The 17,348-nt window shown below is 35.5% G+C and overlaps 1 protein-coding gene and 1 long non-coding RNA gene across 4 annotated transcripts; one reads left to right on the forward strand and one right to left on the reverse strand.

Moving 5' to 3' along the window:
- Positions 1–7: 7 nt before the first annotated feature.
- LOC109067017 (trimethylguanosine synthase) lies at positions 8–17,312 on the reverse strand. 3 transcript variants are annotated; one of them, XM_042718334.1, is made up of 14 exons: positions 17,243–17,297; positions 16,920–17,015; positions 16,456–16,520; positions 15,356–15,516; positions 13,368–13,968; positions 11,835–11,970; positions 10,917–11,003; positions 10,645–10,825; positions 8,056–8,371; positions 7,747–7,911; positions 3,201–3,344; positions 1,925–2,141; positions 1,643–1,721; positions 8–248 (listed from the first exon to the last, which is right to left on the reverse strand). In XM_042718334.1, exons 2-14 carry the CDS (start codon positions 16,955–16,957, stop codon positions 135–137), a joined length of 2,304 nt encoding a protein of 767 aa, XP_042574268.1. In that variant the 5' UTR covers positions 16,958–17,015; positions 17,243–17,297; the 3' UTR covers positions 8–134. The 3 variants fall into 3 exon arrangements, with proteins under 3 accessions (XP_042574268.1, XP_042574267.1, XP_042574266.1); XM_042718333.1 differs by having other exon boundaries at positions 7,747–7,908; positions 16,920–17,312; XM_042718332.1 differs by having other exon boundaries at positions 16,920–17,311.
- On the forward strand, positions 3,229–7,097 carry LOC122136201. The gene is made up of 3 exons (XR_006154012.1): positions 3,229–3,367; positions 3,666–4,034; positions 6,968–7,097. It is a non-coding gene; the product is annotated as an uncharacterized LOC122136201 (long non-coding RNA).
- Positions 17,313–17,348: the final 36 nt, after the last annotated feature.

Genomic DNA, 17,348 nt, shown 5'->3' on the forward strand with positions numbered 1-17,348 from the left:
AAACACATAAAATTTACATTTTATGAAAAATTCGTCATCGATGGCTTTACAAAACAGATAATGTGTACCAGTACAATTTAAGTGCATTAAGTACAGCTAACATAAATGAATGTCAAAGGTTAAAATAAAAGGTTTTATGTTTTTGACTTAATTAAGTTGCCAAAGTATGCAGTAATTGTTTTCAGTTTGTTGTTCAGAAAGTTCTGCTCCACTTCCACCTTCCCACCTGGGCCGGCGAGCGACGCAATCTGCACAGAGTGAAAGAAGAGAAAGAGGAAGAGAGAAAAAAAAGAGGCAGAGCAGGTCGATGTGGTCATTTGTTGCCAATATCAACATGTCAGTATAATATAAACACAGTATCTTGGTTTAGGGAAATTTGTTGTTGAATTCAATCACAAGAAAGTCACACTAATACACAGTATACCATACAATCAGTTATGAGCAAAAGGTAATGATGCATTTACTTTAGATATTAGTGAAAAAAAATAAAAAAAAATGGCCACAGTCAAACACAGAATGCTCCGGAAAGTAGTGTGGTTTCAAAAGGTGCAACCACAATGCAACACCAGACAACAAGACATTTCAGAGAATTCAAAAACCATTATACAGCTGCAATTGACAGACATAAGATGCACTAAACTAAACCCAGGCGTGCATAGTGCATTCTGTGAAAATAACTCAATTTCTGATTGAATAAGAATAAGATTTCATCTTGTGTTGCCTGACACAATAAATGATAATTGAAACTAGATGTGTACCTAAGAATAAGCAGCCATGTGTACTAATATTAAAAATCAGATGACTTCATCTAGGCCAGGGATCTCCAACCCTGTTCCTGGAGAGCCACCATCCTGCAGACTTCAGTTCCAACACACCTGTCTGTAATGATTTAGTAGCCCTGAACACCTTGATTAGCTGGTCCAGGTGTGTTTGATTGGGGTTGGAGCTGAAATCTGCAGGACAGTAGCTCTCCAGGAGCAGGGTTGGAGACCCCTGATCTAGGCTCTGTCCAATTAAAATTTGAGTTTGATGCCTTTATGGCCATGTATGCTAACACTTAAGTCATCCATACACTAGTGTACATCCCCTAGTGAAAAATAATGTATTTGAAAAACATTTATTTCATGTAAATACATTTACATATTTTGTAACTTAATGTAGTTTCATTGTGCGGAAGTATTGCTGAAGTCCAACTAAAGTATATACTTAAGTATATTCTGCTAAAGTGGAACTATTGCAAATATACTTCAGGTACACTTTAAACATTTAAAGTCTGATATTTTTCAAAGATCATACAATCCTCATCGAGGACATTAAACCACATTTTAGGTTTAATATTAAGAAATGTGCATTGTGCACAATTACTATGCCAAATAAAGGTTTATAATAATTTTTATACAAGTCTCCAGCGATATGTCAGTAAATATGTTAAAAGATTTGAACTATATACTTCATTTAAATAAATGTTTTTGAAATATATTACTTTTTTGATAGGTTCTACAAGTGCATCAATACAAAAAAGATAATTGTTCCTTGAGCCATATATGGGGTCTTTATATTACCATTAAAAAAAAAAGATTAAAAAATACATTAAAAAAATTATTATAAAAATTAAAATTATGTAAATAAATAAAAGTGTCACCTGTTCCATGTCTGTGTTTCGAGGAAGAAAATAGACAATATTGTCTGAAATCATTTTTGACAACCTGAAAATTTCAAATGTATAGATAGTTAAGGAAGTTGGAATACGCAGTTTGAAGCACCTTGACCACATACATTAGAAAGTATAACATAACTTCCACAAAAACGAGTGACGTGAAAGGACAAATCTGAACCTTCTTTTCAAAATTCTAATGAAAGCCTCATTTGAAAAGAAAGAGACACTGCCTAGAATAAAGTACAGAGTGTAAGACTAAAAGGATATCCATCTGGAGTCATCATGGTCTTGATGTCGAAGACGTCAGCACTGAGGTACTCTGGTCCTCCCCACGGGGGACTGAGGAAAACCATGTCTCCTCGCAGGCGCGGAGCCAACTGCAGGAAGTCTCCCTGCACAAACTCTATCTGCTGCACCACACCGTACACTTCTGCATTGTGCTGTGCCAGAGCCAGCCTTACGGGGTCAATGTCGATGGCGATCACTGGATGTCAGGAGGAGAAAAACAACTTCACTTACAAAAGGGTCAGTGACAAACAAGAGTGGCCACGGTAAAGAAAAACAAATAAAAACCTAGAAAGGTCAGTACTGTTCTTTTTTTAATCATGTTTTTTTTTTTTTTTTATACAATTTTCAGGAAATGTTTTATTTATTGACTTTAAGATTCTCAAATGGTATACCCATCAAGTACTAACATATTTACTTTACACCTTGAATACACATGAGTAAATATACACAACTGTTCAAACATTTGGGGTCAGTAAGATTTTTTAAAACAAAAATATAAATGAATACTTTTATTGAGCAAGGACCCATTACATTTATCAAAAGTGACAGTAAAGACATTTATAGTGTAAAAAGAAATATATATATTCTAAATAAATGCTTTCAACTTTCTATTCATCAAAGTATCCTGAAAATAAAAACACAGTTTACTTAAAAATATTAAGCAGCGCAATTGTTTTCAACATATTAGAATGATTTCTGAAGGATCATATGGCACTTAAGACTGTAACAGCTGCTGAAAATTAAGCTTTGCCATCTAAAAATACATTTTAAAATACTTATTTTAAACCGTAATATCTCATAATATCCCTTTTAGTGTATTTTTGATCAAATAAATGCAGCCTTGGTAAGCATAAGAGACTTTTTATAAAGTTGCATGCATTGTGAATATTCCTAAATGTTATGAATTACAAAAACAAGCAAAAAAATCTAAATTAATTTTACTTCATAAATGAAAACCTTGTATTTGTGGTTTGCATTTTAAAATAGAATGTATAAATATATAACGTATATTAGACTGGGAAAAAAAAAATGACTGCTATGTTTTTTTTTTTTTTTTTTTAACTTTTTTTTTTTAAGATTGACCATATAGTATTTAGCAACAATACTATATGGTCAATCTTAAATGCTAAAATAGATAGATTACAAATAAAATAAAATAAACATTTCTGATGGTTTCTCAAGACAATGGAAACTAATATATTGGTGTTAGCATGGTAGGACTGTGTTGACATGGTGGTATGAAACACAACTGTACCTCTTTTACCAGTGAGGGCAAACTGAATGGCATTTCCACCCACACCACAGAAGGCATCGATAATGAGCTCCGTGCTGAAGCTGCCCTGCACTCTCAGAGCAATGTGCTCTGCGATCTTCTCAGGAGTCACTGAAAACCAGCCCTCTGTGGACAGAACAGAGTCACAGGTTATGCACATCACAATTTAAATTAGAAGCAAAAGGCTTTTATCAGTTCATGCATTTTTCCTTCTCAAACTAAATATTAAGATTAGCAGAAAATTTACAGATTTTTGACACTTTGTTAACCAGAGGATGTGTGCAGTTTTCATTTTCTGTTTGAAGAACTGAAGCTTGGCTCTGCTTATGTTAAACATCCCCTCCCCTCTCTAAATATATAGCTTTGCTCCATATTAGGAAGGATGATCTTTTTTATTTTTTATTTTGTTAATTCATCACGTGATGCCAGAAAACCATATCTTTCTAGGAGGAGGTGTACAAGCCATTCAATGCTTTCAAGATGTGATGAAAGGGTGTTGCGTGTATCTGTGAGAGAGAGCTGAGACAGAAGCAGTCAGAGAGTACAGAGAGAGTGGAGTTTAACAGAGCATGTCCTCCCCTGATTCTGTGGAGACCAACACCATCTGCTTTTAGCCTCTACAAACGCATCTCTATTTTTCCGCCTCTCGTATTTTTCTCTCCACTGAGAATAGAACACCTGCTTAAGTAACAATCACTGGTCTGGAGCACCACGTTCAGCACTTCCTGTTTACAGTGTGAGGTCCGGACAGAGGGCGGCACCAAGAGCCCATCGAGTGCAGGTGCCCCTGAGTAAAGAGAACTAAGCACATATACTGTAAGTGGTGCCTTAAATTTGCATAAAGACTAAATATTACAGAAAAAAAAAAAAAAAAACCTTCCTCTCAACACTAATAACAAATAATTGTATTGCTGTCATTTTATAATTGCACTGACATTTGACTACCATGCTATATTGATTAAAGTATCTCCTTTCACATATAATTCAAGGTCAAAATGAATAATAATAATAAGAATAAGAAGAATAAGAATAAGAATAAGAAGAAGAAGAAGAAGAAGAAGAAGAAGAAGAAGACATTTTAAATGTTGTTTTTTTATGTTTTTATACGGTTAACACTACTGACATTAAAATTTGTGAGAACTGTTTTGATGATGTGAATTACTAAATTGCTTTTACTGTATGCATGATTATTAATTCACTTTGATCTTTGACATATTTACTTTGAACTGAACGATTATGTTGCATTTACTCAACTGCATTATGGAATATTATGCCTATTTTCATGCTTTAAGTGCCCTACCTAAAATAACTAATAAGTATAAATTTAAATTATATATACTTTCCTCAAGTTACAATTAAACTGGTATAAAGCAAATGTAGTTTTCTATAGGGGCTGTGTACATTACAGTTGTTGTCATCTAAAAGTGAGTGACAATAGACTATTGAACTGACTTTTTTTCCTTTTTTTTTCTCCCAATTAAAAAGTATATTAAGTATCGAAAGATTAAAAACAACTGTGGCTAGATACAATTTATTAAGTATTGTGAGTTTATTAACAGGTGTGGATTTTTTGATTATTTTTGTAATTTTATGGAGGAAATTTTATTGTTTATTGTGAGTTCACCATCACAATGCTGCGGTGTTGCAGGTGGTTTCAAGGGACTGCCAAATGATACAAAAATGAACTTGTAAATTCTACACTACCAAAATTATATTTTTAATGAATATTTGTGTCTAATGTCCAGTTAAAATATGTGAAAATTAAAATAAGATAAATAAACCTAAGAAGCAACCCTGCACAATATATTAAAGGGATGGTTCACTCAATTTGCCATTAATTATTCACTCTCATGTCGTTCCAAACCCGAAAGGCATTCGTTCATCTTCAGAACACAAATTAAGATATTTATCAGATTGAACAGCAGAAGTTTCCCAAATCTTTAGCAGACGTCTTACAGATGTACTTGTGCTGTCTGGGTAGTTAAGATGCAGATAAAATGAACTTTTAATCCTGTCATTCATAATGTCTAAATATAATTTAATAAATACAAAAAAAAAAATATATATATATATATATTAGGGAGTGGAAATTGCTAATAAGCCTTTAATGTCTTTTTTATTTTTAAATAAGTCTTTCTTGCATTCTAAAACTTTTAGTTTTATAAATGGGGCAACCTATGAAGGATGAACAAATAATGTCATCACATTAAAAATAACTTTCAAATTCGGTAACACTTACAGCTTTGAAGTGCTGGGAAAAGTTGTGTGAAGTATTAAAAACATTTGAAAACATCAGACCATTTCTGCCACAAGTTGTTCCTGTAGTTTTACTATGTTAAATCTAGGGTGAATGGTGGTGATTTGTGTTTATTGAACAATGTTTTTCCTGGTTTCCACATCAGTGGCGTTTGTTGTGATATCTGTAGCTTTAAAAGAATTCTTCGCCAAATTTGAATGCTTTTCACAAGATTTCACAGAGATGTTATTGATTCTGCGGTGAATTGGACTACTTTCTTCGCTCTGTCTCCCAGCGCTGTGTATAACGGTGTTGCGTGATCGAGATCAGCCCGCGGCTACGGCCTGAGCAGATAAACGGTCCGCTCTGCGTAGTTCCGCTTTGGGTTCTGTAAACTGGTTATGATAAGAACGCAAGGCAGTTCATTCATCATTTTTGGAACAGAGAAACAACCTTTCTTTGAATGAATGCGTGTTCCGATGATGTCACAGGACGCGTCTAAGCCCAAAATCTGCGGCAATTACGAAAATTTGCGAGCTCTTGCGAAAACTTCAGAATTTGCTTGATTTTGCGATAAATTCAGAATCCTGGAGTGAATGCATAGACGGCAACGCAACTATCACGTTCAAGGCCCAGAAAGGGAGTAAGGACATTCTTAAATTGTCCATGTGTCACACTATTTTAACAACGTCCTTACTACCTTTCTGGGCCTTGAACGTGTCAGTTGCACTGCTGTCTATGCAGGGTCAGAAAACTCTCGGATTTCATCAAAAATATCTTTCTGTTCCTAAGATGAACGAAGGTCTTACAAGTTTAGAATTATATGAGGGTGAGTAATTAATGACAGAATTTTCATTTTTGGGTCAACTATCCCTTTAAGACTTCAGAAAATATATTTTCAGAGAAGATTAATTTATTAATTCCTAAGTGTATTTTGTCTTACTGTACTGGCAGATATTTTCCATTTATATTCTGCATTAAGTTCACAAAAAAATGTGTCTTCTTTTCTTATGCAATGCTACTTCTTTTAAAAATGCACGTGCTCTACACATTGAGCCTTGGTGCTAAAATTCAAGTGGTCACATTTCCTTTTACACCATCATCTCTTGTTCTTTCTTCAATAAAAAAAAGAATAAAGAATAAATGGTCAAAAGACCAAATGGTAAAATGCATAAAAGAATATGCAGCAAATAAAATTCCTTTTACAAGATAAAATCGAAAAAGCGAAAATCAAGTAGGTTTACGTTCAGTTTATTACACTGTGTCCATTAAGAGAGTGACCCACTTTGCAAGCAGCAATGCAGAGGATATCACAGGTAAAGCACCAGAGCTAAAGGTTGTCCTCCTCTGAGGCTGAGCACTGTATTTGTGTAAAGTGTAGCATGGGGAAAGGAAAGAGTGCTCTCCTGAGCGCTCTAAAAGCTGCCTGCTACCTTGCTCTAACTTGCTCTCTCTCTCTCTCTCTCTCTCACTCGCTCACTGTCTCCCTCCCTTTTTCTCTGGTCTGACGCAGGAGGTATGAGGGGCTCCGTGTCTAGCGTCAGCACACACACTGCAGACCGAGCCAGCACAGTCAGACAGCCCACACCTTCAGCTGCTACAACCTAACACTGACATCATTCTCTGTCCCACAGTTCTCAGAAGGTCACTCTTTTTGTTATTTAAAGTCACTGGTTTTACTGTGAATGATTCATTGGTGCACGTTATTCCAAAAAGAAAAAAAAAGACATGACTTTCATTTGCCAGTAACTTCACTTACAAAGGCTGTGTGGGCTATTGGTTTATGTATATCCAAATAGCTATTTGGTCTGTTTCATCATTCTATTAATTCCCAAAGTGTAAGTCAAAACATGCTTTTTTTGTTGTTGCTGAAAATCCCTGTTCACTCATCACATTATCGGTATAAAACTGACACTGAGAAGAATAAGGGCTGGGCAATATATTTAATACTTGTAATATATTAGCAGTTTTATTTGGCAATATAAAATGAACACTGTGATCATGAGTAAATGTGCTTTTTATTTGACCCCGTCTATTCTCATGTCTTTATTTAAACTTAAGTATTAGGGGGTTGGCTACAAATCATTTCAATTAATAATAATATAATTTTTATTTTAGAATAATTTCTAGTTCAATAGGTTGTCTATCTTTGTAATCTTCCACTGTTTAAAGCTTAATGTCCCTGATGCTGCAGCACTGAAGTTGCTTTGGATAAAAGCATCCACTAATTGAATAAATGCAATGAATTAATAAATTGTGTAAAATGTAGATTGTGGCTTTGTGCTGACTCACCGTGATCCAGTTTGATGCCCTCATCGAACCTGGAAAACAGACGGTAGCGTTGTGCCCAGTACTTGGCCAGCTCAGGTTCTGCTGCAATCTCAGGTGGCATCTCCACATCCTTTCTCCTTTTCCGGTTCCTTCTCTTGTTCTTTTTAGAGGCTTGCACGCTCTCTGCTGGGAAAGGCAACAGTATGATTATGTCAAATTGCCTTGAACGGCAAATGAGAAGCCTAACTGTGTTAATTGTTGGCTTGTATATTACACAAACTGTTATTATCTCATTTGTCTCATGTAAAAGCAGGGGCGCTAAATACTGACCTCCCTTAGCATCCTCCTCAGGAGCATCAGGGAGTAAGAAGTCAGGGATGTCTAAGGGCTGCAGCTCTCCTCGAGGATCTGAATCGCTGTCCTGTCCTTCTTCTGGCTCTGGCTGAATGTTCTGCTGAAGTTTCTCACTTTTTTCACATCTTATGCTGAGCTGAGGAGTCTTCTCACACTCTGTTTCATCAGTTTTTTCCCCGTCTTTCTTTCGTGTAGGTAGACTTCCATCTTCTGCTCTCTCACACGGCATGGAGGCTGGAGTCACCTCCTCAGAGTCAGCATCAGTCTGAACATGCTGAAGGAAACTCTGGACCTGTGAGGGTATGAGAGAATACAGGGCTTATATAGGAAGAAACAAACACAAAAACTGCACACCACAGTCTGTAAAGCTGTGTCACGTGGTCCTTCATAAATCATTCTAATATGCTGATTTGTTCAAGAAACATTTCTTATCATTTTCAATGTTGATAACAATTGTGCTGCTTAATATTTTTGTGGAAACCATGGTACTTTTTCCAGCACGAACAGAAAGTTCAAAAGAACTGCTTTTATTTGAAATAGAAATCTTTTGTAACTATGTAAAAAACTGACATTTTTTAATCAATTCAGTGTGGTGTCCTTGCTGAATAAAAGCCTTCATTTCTTAAAATAAAATAAAAAATAAAATAAAATAAATAATAAAAACAAAAAACATAACAACAGGGAACAGAGTTCATCACAAATGGATCATCATATTTGGGGTCCTTGTAATTAATTAATTTATTTTACTGCTTTATCTCCACCAAAGGCTTTTTCATCAATGTAGTTTCCATCAATGTAGTAAAATATAAAAGTGGAAGACATAAGCTTCTTACATTACAATAAAACCTATATCATTTAATCTGATGGGTCCCTAGCATTAAACACAATGCACAGCCTTCGCAGGACTCAACAAAGTCTTGTTTAAGCATCCAGTTCTAGTGATAATGTCTGATGCAGTAAAGTTTTCGTCCTTTACCAGATCAATTTGTGCTACAGAGAAATCAATTCTAGAGCGCTGCAGTAAATTGGTCTAGTCTCTTCACTGGCTAAAATCCAGCCTTACATGAAACCTAAGCTGGTTGCTGGGGGTTTGGCACTAAACTCAGAAATCCACCTTGAAAAGGTCCATCCATAAGATGACTAGATGCACTGGGTTGAAAACAACGATTCGTTTCTTTTATTCTTGAATATTTTACATGGCAGTGACGAAGAGCAAGCGTTTGAACCTGTCCTGTGTGTGTTTGATAGCTGGGAACGTGTGTGTTAGTGTCAGGGGTGAGACTGGAGGTTCGAGCAGCTCTGTCTGTCTGACGGGAGCAGACAGCACGCAGTAAGTGCTGTGATGGGGTGGGGGTAGATGAAGCAGCTCTGTGCAGACCGCATAGAATGATACATCTTTCATGAAAGCCCACAAAATCCATGTGTCAAAAAAATTTAAGGGAACAATGCAAACATACGCATTTCATCACTCAGTTGAAGCACCACTGTTGAAGACCATAGATCTGAGTGCCTAGTAGTACAGAGGAGCTTAAGCATGAGGACTACAAACCGCATAATAAAAAAATGAGAACCTTATCCTCCAGAAGAGTCTCTGAAAGCCATATCTGGCAGTGATACAAAAAAAATAAAAAATATTATATATATATATATATATATATATATATTATATATATATATATATATATATATATATATATATATATATATATATTTCAAATAAAGGTAGTTTTTTTACTTTATATTCAACAACGATTCCTGAAGAAATTTATCACAATTTCCACAAAATTCAGCAGAATTGCTTTCAACATTGATATAAATGTTCAAAATAAATTTCTTTAGCACTAAAACAGTATATTAGAATAATTTCTGTAGGATCATGTGACACTGAAATCTGAAGCTTTGCCAGAGGAATAAATTATATTTGATAATATATTAAAATAGAAAATAGGTTCTTTAAATTGTAATAATATTCCACAATATTTCTGTTTTTACTGTATTTTTATCAAGTACATGTGGCCTTAGTGAGCATTAGAGACTTCTTTGAAAAATATTTTAAAATCGTACCGGATTTTTAAATGGTAGTGTATCTGAACGAAGTAATGTGCCTGTGTATGTGAATCGGCCATTTCTGGCAGGTGTTAATGTAAACAGTCACTTTGTTTTTTGTTAAAGTAAACAAGAGGCAAAAAAAATAAAAGATTTTTAAAATGATCAGCTCTGAGCAATAGGCCTTGCACTTATTGCATTTAATTTATTTCTGTGCTTGTAATAATCAGTGAGAAATACTTAAAGCTAAATGCCACAGCTTTAATTAATTTTTTTTCATACTTATAAACATATTTAACTTTTAAAATTAAAAAGCGTGTAAGTGTGTTCATTAGAATACTGCATCCCAAAAGCTATTAAATCTAATCTACTCACTGCAGCCCTAACATTCAAAATAGTCTTTGGCTGACCTGATGCAACTGTCTTGTTTTGATGCAACAAAACAAAACTTTGGGGAGGATTTTATGGGTGATTTACTTCTTCAAAAATGAAATGCCTACGAAGCAAAATACAGCTTACTTTTTGAAGGACTTTGCTGATCTTTGGCTTTGTGGTTTGTGGCCCATCATCAGTAAAGAAGATGTGCTTGTTGATTTTGCAGGCTGCTTTTTTTCTTCCCTCGGGAGGCTTTCTGTTCGCCTCACTCCTTCTGCCAGCGTATGGAGCTTGGCCTTGTTTCAGCTTCACAACGCTGTCAAACCTGCCAAGACAAAAAACACTGGGATGTTAATGGAGGCCCTGACTGTTTTCAACACACTAAAGAGCTGTCTAGCCTCAGTCTGGGGTCTTACTTGGGCTGTGGACCACGTCTCAGACCGAGGGCATCCCACGCCTCCTCATCCGGCACCTCCGCGAGCTCCTCAACATCCAGCTCATGACTGTGAAGAGATCAGCACTGTTTTACATAATCACAGTCTTTCATTTTATCATTATTTACTCAGCTCATGATGTTCAAAACCCATATACTAATATTAATTAGAACAGAAATACTAAAAAGCTTGAATAAAAGTTTGAGATACTGTTAGTAATATTGTTAAATATTATTAATTTCCAGTAAAAGCTAATTTTTACATATGTAATATATTAAAATAACTGTAATAATTTTGATATGAATAATTTTAATATATTAAAAAAAAATTTAGCATCAATTAAGCCAGTTTCAATGTTTTAATGTTATTTTTTGGATCTAGAGAAATTTTTTTTTTTTATTATTGATGATGAAATTTTATATTATATTATATTATATTATATTATATTACATAAAACACACCCCACACATGCATATTTTGTAAGTTTTTCAGGATTCTTTGATGAACAGAAAGATCAAAATAACAGCATTTATTTGAAACAGAAATCTTCTGTAACTATGAATTTATCTCATTCATGATGAATAAAAGTAATAACTAAAAACACACACACACACACACACACACACACGTGGACTACCATTATGTAAATTTTTGGTAGTTTGTAGTTTGACAGCCCCTGGTCACTATGTACTGTCATTTTATGGCAAGAGTTGTGTAACGATTACTCAAAAAGGGCTTCTTCTGTGCACCATAGAATAAAAAATGACAGCAAATGGATTTAGAATGACATAAATAATGACAAAACACTTGTTTTCGGGGGAACTATCCCAAGAAGCCATAATCGTTAACTATACAAGTCTGATACAATACAGTACACTTAATAACAGAACGCCAGCTTACGCTCTCTTCACTTTGGCTCGTCTGTTCTCTGGAGGTTCATCATCATCATCACTCTGATCTTCATCGTTAGATCTGCTCTTTCTAGGCTGTCCACTCCAGTTACTCAATGGTGCAGAGGTCTGGTTCATGTTGCCATCTGAAATCACATACTTTCAGTTTACAATTATTAATAGCTACGTTAACATCATAAAATAATGTCTTATACTGCCTGATGTATACAGCAAAAAAAGAAAAAACTGTTCCAGCAGTACAAATAAGGGTGCTGTTCAGATGGCATCAGTCATGGCTTGACAATCGGGATGACAACAAGAGCCATTTTTAGAGCGACTGCGAGTGGATTGTGATCAATTCGAGCTCCCAGGAGTCTGTGCTCTCTTTCACATGTACCAGCATTAAAAATACATAGACCAAAGTCACATGCTCCTTTCATTCAACAGCTGACATCTTTTGATACTACGCATTAAACATTCAGAGCCAAGCTTAGGCTGCAAAAAAAGACATCTGGGGAAAATGATCTGTTTTTATACAGGGGGCGTTGTCATATAGCAAACTCAATTCTAAGTTTTATGTCAGTGTGATGATGACATCATGATCACAGGTGGCTCTGTCAGAGCATGTCGAGCAGGCCAACTCCCAAAAATATAAGTTGAAGGTTAAAAAGTCACCAAAATTGACTTTCGATTTTATTTCGCTTTGCATGATTCATAAGCATGTAAATTTAAACTTTTTCTTCAGCTAACATCACAAATACCTCTTGCTTCTGCAACCCTTCTGCTATTTTTACCCTTGAAACCAGTTCTGCCCTCTTGTTTTATCTGAAATAAATCAGATTAGTTATGAAGTTACATAAGTCGCAAAACTGTGGGATTTATCTGCTCAGATTCTTTACTTTGTGATCCTTAACAGGGCTGATAAAAAGTGTTCTTCAAATTGGATTTATATATCTGTTACAGCAAAAAAAAATAATAATAAAAAAATAATGCAGGTTTGCCTATTCTTCCTGTCATAAACACAGTCAATACTCTAAAAATGCTTTTTAAAATATGCACAAATGCATGAGCATTTATCCCCATGCAGACTTCATTGGAATTATATTTCACAAAGATACATTTGACCCCAAAATTTAAATTCTGTTAGCATTCAAAATATTTTCTGTGTTCCCCAGAAGAAATAAAATCATGTAGGTTTGGAACGACATGAGAATAAATAAACAAAGACAAAATATTATTTTATTGTATTTTAGCTATCAAAGTTAGGGGGTGGTTAATAATCATTCAATTATTCTATTTATTAATTAATTAATTTAGAAACACGTTCTGAATGACAGAAAATTGAGCACACACTATAGGCCCATGCTGTGACTGACAAAATAAATATGAACTTACATTACAACTGCACTAGACTCAATATGCTGAAAGTAGGTCATGGAGCAGGAAGGTGTTGACATATTTGGGTTCAGCATCACTGCAGGAACACCACAGTCCCCATAGCTAATTCACAAAGAGACCTTGAATGTCAAATACATGCACTAACCAGAATTGTCAGTGCAGGCTGTACGTGTCGATGGCCTTTTGCGGTTTCCGCCATCACAGGGCTCATCAGCGCAGTTACAGACCAAAGGCTGCTGGTCGCCATTCTCGCCGTCAACTTCCTCAGTCAATAAGCTCAGGCTGCTTATGAGATGTGTAACGTCTGCCTTTGACCTTTCTTCTGTCTGATTCTCGAGTGCCTCTGTTTCTCCTGGGCTGCCCTGATATTCCTCGGAAGCAGCGATGGTGCTGTGTGTCTCGTCCACTGTCCAACCCTGGGCGGCCCAGTAGTGAAACTGCTCCCAGTAATACTGGTATGTTTGTTGGTAGTGCTCGGCCCAGTCTTCCTCTGAGCGGGAACATTCCTGTGTCGAACTGCTGGAGATTGTAGTTTGTTTCTCCAGCCAGCTCTGCCACAGCAGACCCTCCCCGTGCTGCTGCCAGTAGCTCATCCAGGCCTCTTCTGACGCGGGACACGGCTGTTCGGCGGGGGTCTCAGTGATGTCACTCACAGCACACTGCTGTTTCTCTTCAGAGTCATAATCTGAGGGGGCTTCCGAACGCTTGATGGTTCTTTTGTTCTTCGCTCTCGCTAAAACTTGGTCCTTAAAGATGAGAAACAGTTATTAGTTTTGGGCTACAGCCAAGTCATTTCCTAAAGTAAATGGGGAAAAACTTCACAGTAACAGCCTTTAATGAAAATTTACTAAGAAGACAGCGAACGAGCGGCTTCACTGCACTGGATAATCCATAATCACAGGTCCTCTTCACATCTGGGCATTAACATGCCATTTACATGCATATATTAAAGTCAAGTGTAAATGTGCCTGAGACACATTGTGATGAGATCACTGAAATGCTAATGCACTTTTTCATTATTTGCAAAAGCAATCCAGTTAAACAATATCCGGACACTATTTGAATACAAAATAGATGTTAATGCCTGGTATAAAGGGGCCCATGCAAATGGAAAATGCTACAAACGTTAAAAAAAAAAAAAAAAGAAAGAAAAAGAATCAAGGCTATTTAAACTAAATTAATTTAAGTCATTTAAGTTATTATTTTGCATTGTTGAGTAATGTAACACTACTGGTAAGTTTGGAATAATTAAGATTTTTTGCAATAAGTCTCTCTTATGCTCACAAAGGCTATATTTTTTTTGGGGTAATACTGTGAAATATTATTACAATTTACAATAACTGTGTCCTACTTTAATTTATTTTAAAATATAAAGTATTCCTGTGATGCAAAGCTAGGTTTTTAAGGAGCCAAACATTCAGCAATTTCTGATTTGGTCCTCAAAAAGCATTTCTTATTATTATTATCAATGTTAAAACAGTTTTTGCTGAATAATATTTATGTAGAAACTATGATACATTTTCATTCAAATGTTTGGGATAAGAAATTGATAATTTATTCAAAAAGGACACATTAAATTGATCAAAAGTAAAGACATTTACCATGTTACAAACAACATTTCTATATACGTTTATATTTCAAATAAATGCTGTTCTCCACCCCCCCCAAAGACGATAAGCTTAACTGCTTAAATATATTTATAGAGAAAACAGTTTAAGATTGTAATTATGTTTCACGTTATTACTGTTTTTACTAATAAGCACATACTTAGTGAGCATACTGTAAGAGACTTGTTTTAAAAAGATAATTATTAAAAAGTCAATTATTTTAAACTTTTGACCGGTAGTAGTATATAGACAGCCAGGATGTCCCAATTGTAATTGTATGGTTCAGATGTGTGCTCCAGAGCACACCCTATGTGGGCAACATGCAAGCTCAAAGTAAACACTCAAAGCAGTCTTCTACCCAGCAGTCTGTGCACCATTATGACTCCAAAGTGTGGAGGACTCATAGGACTAGGGACAAGGGCCTAAGACTATTTGCATGAACATTATAATCGACAGTGTTGACATAAACGGACAGCAGTGCTATTCCAATATAACACCAAGATTATAATGCATCCAACAGACATACAGCTTTCCTCTGTTTTGATGAGCTGGCAAACTCCACAGGAAGCCCCAAACTGGCCATAAGCATGGTCTCTTCATCAACAACAGCCTCTTCTTCCTCATCCTCATCATCCACAGAACAGTTAAGGTCCTCCAAAAGCTCTTCCCCATCATTAGCTTCAAAATCTACTGGGGAAAAAAAAAAAGTGTAATGTGTAGCTATTTGAGCATTATCAGGTATATCCTGACCATAAGCTGTTGCAGGTAAAAACATCAAGGCTAAATGAGGCCTCTCAACCTTTTTGGCTCCAAGAACCCCTATTAACAATCTTCATGACTTTTCCTTGTGCTTTCGATTTACTAGAAAATGATTAGCCTAAGGATTTTTACAAACAATTTTTAATCAATCAAAAATGGAATTGATTTATTTTAATAGAATTTGTATTTTATTTTAATTTAATTTACCAATTGAATCTACTCAAAATATTCTAAAACTTGGCAGCTTGTAAATTGTAGGTGGCAGCATATAAAGAAAATGTCTTTTAGGTTACTGAAAAACATGGATGTTTATAGCAGAATTTTGGGTTTAATATTTATTGAGAATAAGGGGGAAGACACACAGCATATAAATATGAATATTTTGTGTTCCACTTTTTCCTCTTTTTTTGTCTTTTACCACATTTCAATCTGATCTAGAAATCTATGCATACTTGTGTCTGAAGGGTGGGTTAGTTGAGGAGGTTTAATGTAATACCTACAATCTCTAAAATGTAGTGTATTGTTTTGTCTCTTTAAGGAAAATAAAAACTACAAATCATAAATAGAAAAATGTATATTCATTATAAAAATGCCCATGGAGTTTCAATCAAATTTAACATGATTTTCCAGGTTACGCTTTTAAAATTACACTAAATTTACCTTGTTCCCAGTTGTTGAGGTAGTGATTTATATTTTTTTAATACAGTAGTTTAGCTTACATTATTGCTTGTTTTGTCTTATTTCATATCATTTAAAGTCCCGATGTCCCCTTGGAAGTTTATCGAGGCCAGCTGGTTGAGAACTTTCAGGAAATCAATATGTAAACATTTTCTTCATACATAAACAGATATTAACAGGAAACTGTACCTTGCAATTGACTGTCGGTCTGATTCAGTATGGCTTTCAAATCTGACCGATACAATTCTCGATCGCTGCAGATGAAAACAAGAGAAAATGTGTTCAACATTCATAATAGTAAACAGGCAATATCCCATGTCAACTTAGTAGTCATCGTTACACAGTGAGGGCTCACTATCTTTACTACTTCAGATCTATGTGATCACAAGTAATATATGGAGAAAATCATGCTTTTCAGTTGTTGTCCTACTCTGCAGTCCTGCTGAAAATCAATCCAAGTCCAGCCTGTTTTGGGCTCACTTTGGGCACTTTTCTGCTGCTCAGGCCAGATAAGATGATACTTTGATAATTCTTACCACCAGGTACAAAAAATAGACCAACGGTGCATTATTAATGTAACTTTCTGCAGACATTTAGCCTGATAATATAGCATGCACATTCTATCAGTTGATCAGATCACACTGCAATCTTACTTGACGTAAGCTCTGGAGCACAAGCAGTGTATTGTCATCTCACTCTCTTCACCCCGACAGAAGATGATATCCGCTAAATGAACAATATTCCGCTCGCTGTAATCAATCATAACGACAGATGCATGAGGGACACCTGTCTACAGGATCTAAGTTACCCGAGACCTTGCTTTCTACAAACCTGTCTTATCGTTACTCTTTGAACCGGACATTAAAAACGACATAACGTTATAGCAATATATAAATATACTGTTGAATTAAAACGAGGAACATTAAAAGTACTAGTACATGGTCTATCTAATTCTATCTACCGTTTATCTACACACATGTATATGACTCCCTGTGCGAGTTTCCCCCCTCGTGTTGTTTCGGAAGATGCCCGTCAAGTTAAAAGACTCTCAATAAATGTACAATACTGACACGGCATTTAAT

The sequence above is a fragment of the Cyprinus carpio genome, chromosome B2 (genome assembly GCF_018340385.1).
Source record: "Cyprinus carpio isolate SPL01 chromosome B2, ASM1834038v1, whole genome shotgun sequence".
NCBI lineage: Eukaryota > Metazoa > Chordata > Actinopteri > Cypriniformes > Cyprinidae > Cyprinus > Cyprinus carpio.

Excerpts from the sequence above, each read along its gene's own strand:
- LOC109067017 (XM_042718332.1), bottom strand. The coding sequence starts at position 17,029 with ATGATTGATTACAGCGAGCGGAATATTGTTCATTTAGCGGATATCATC. Across the intron at positions 10,826-10,916 it reads AGACGTGGTCCACAGCCCAA|GTTTGACAGCGTTGTGAAGC; the intron begins GTAAGACCCCAG and ends TTGTCTTGGCAG. Across the intron at positions 1,722-1,924 it reads ACCATGATGACTCCAGATGG|ATTTGAAATTTTCAGGTTGT; the intron begins ATATCCTTTTAG and ends AACTATCTATAC.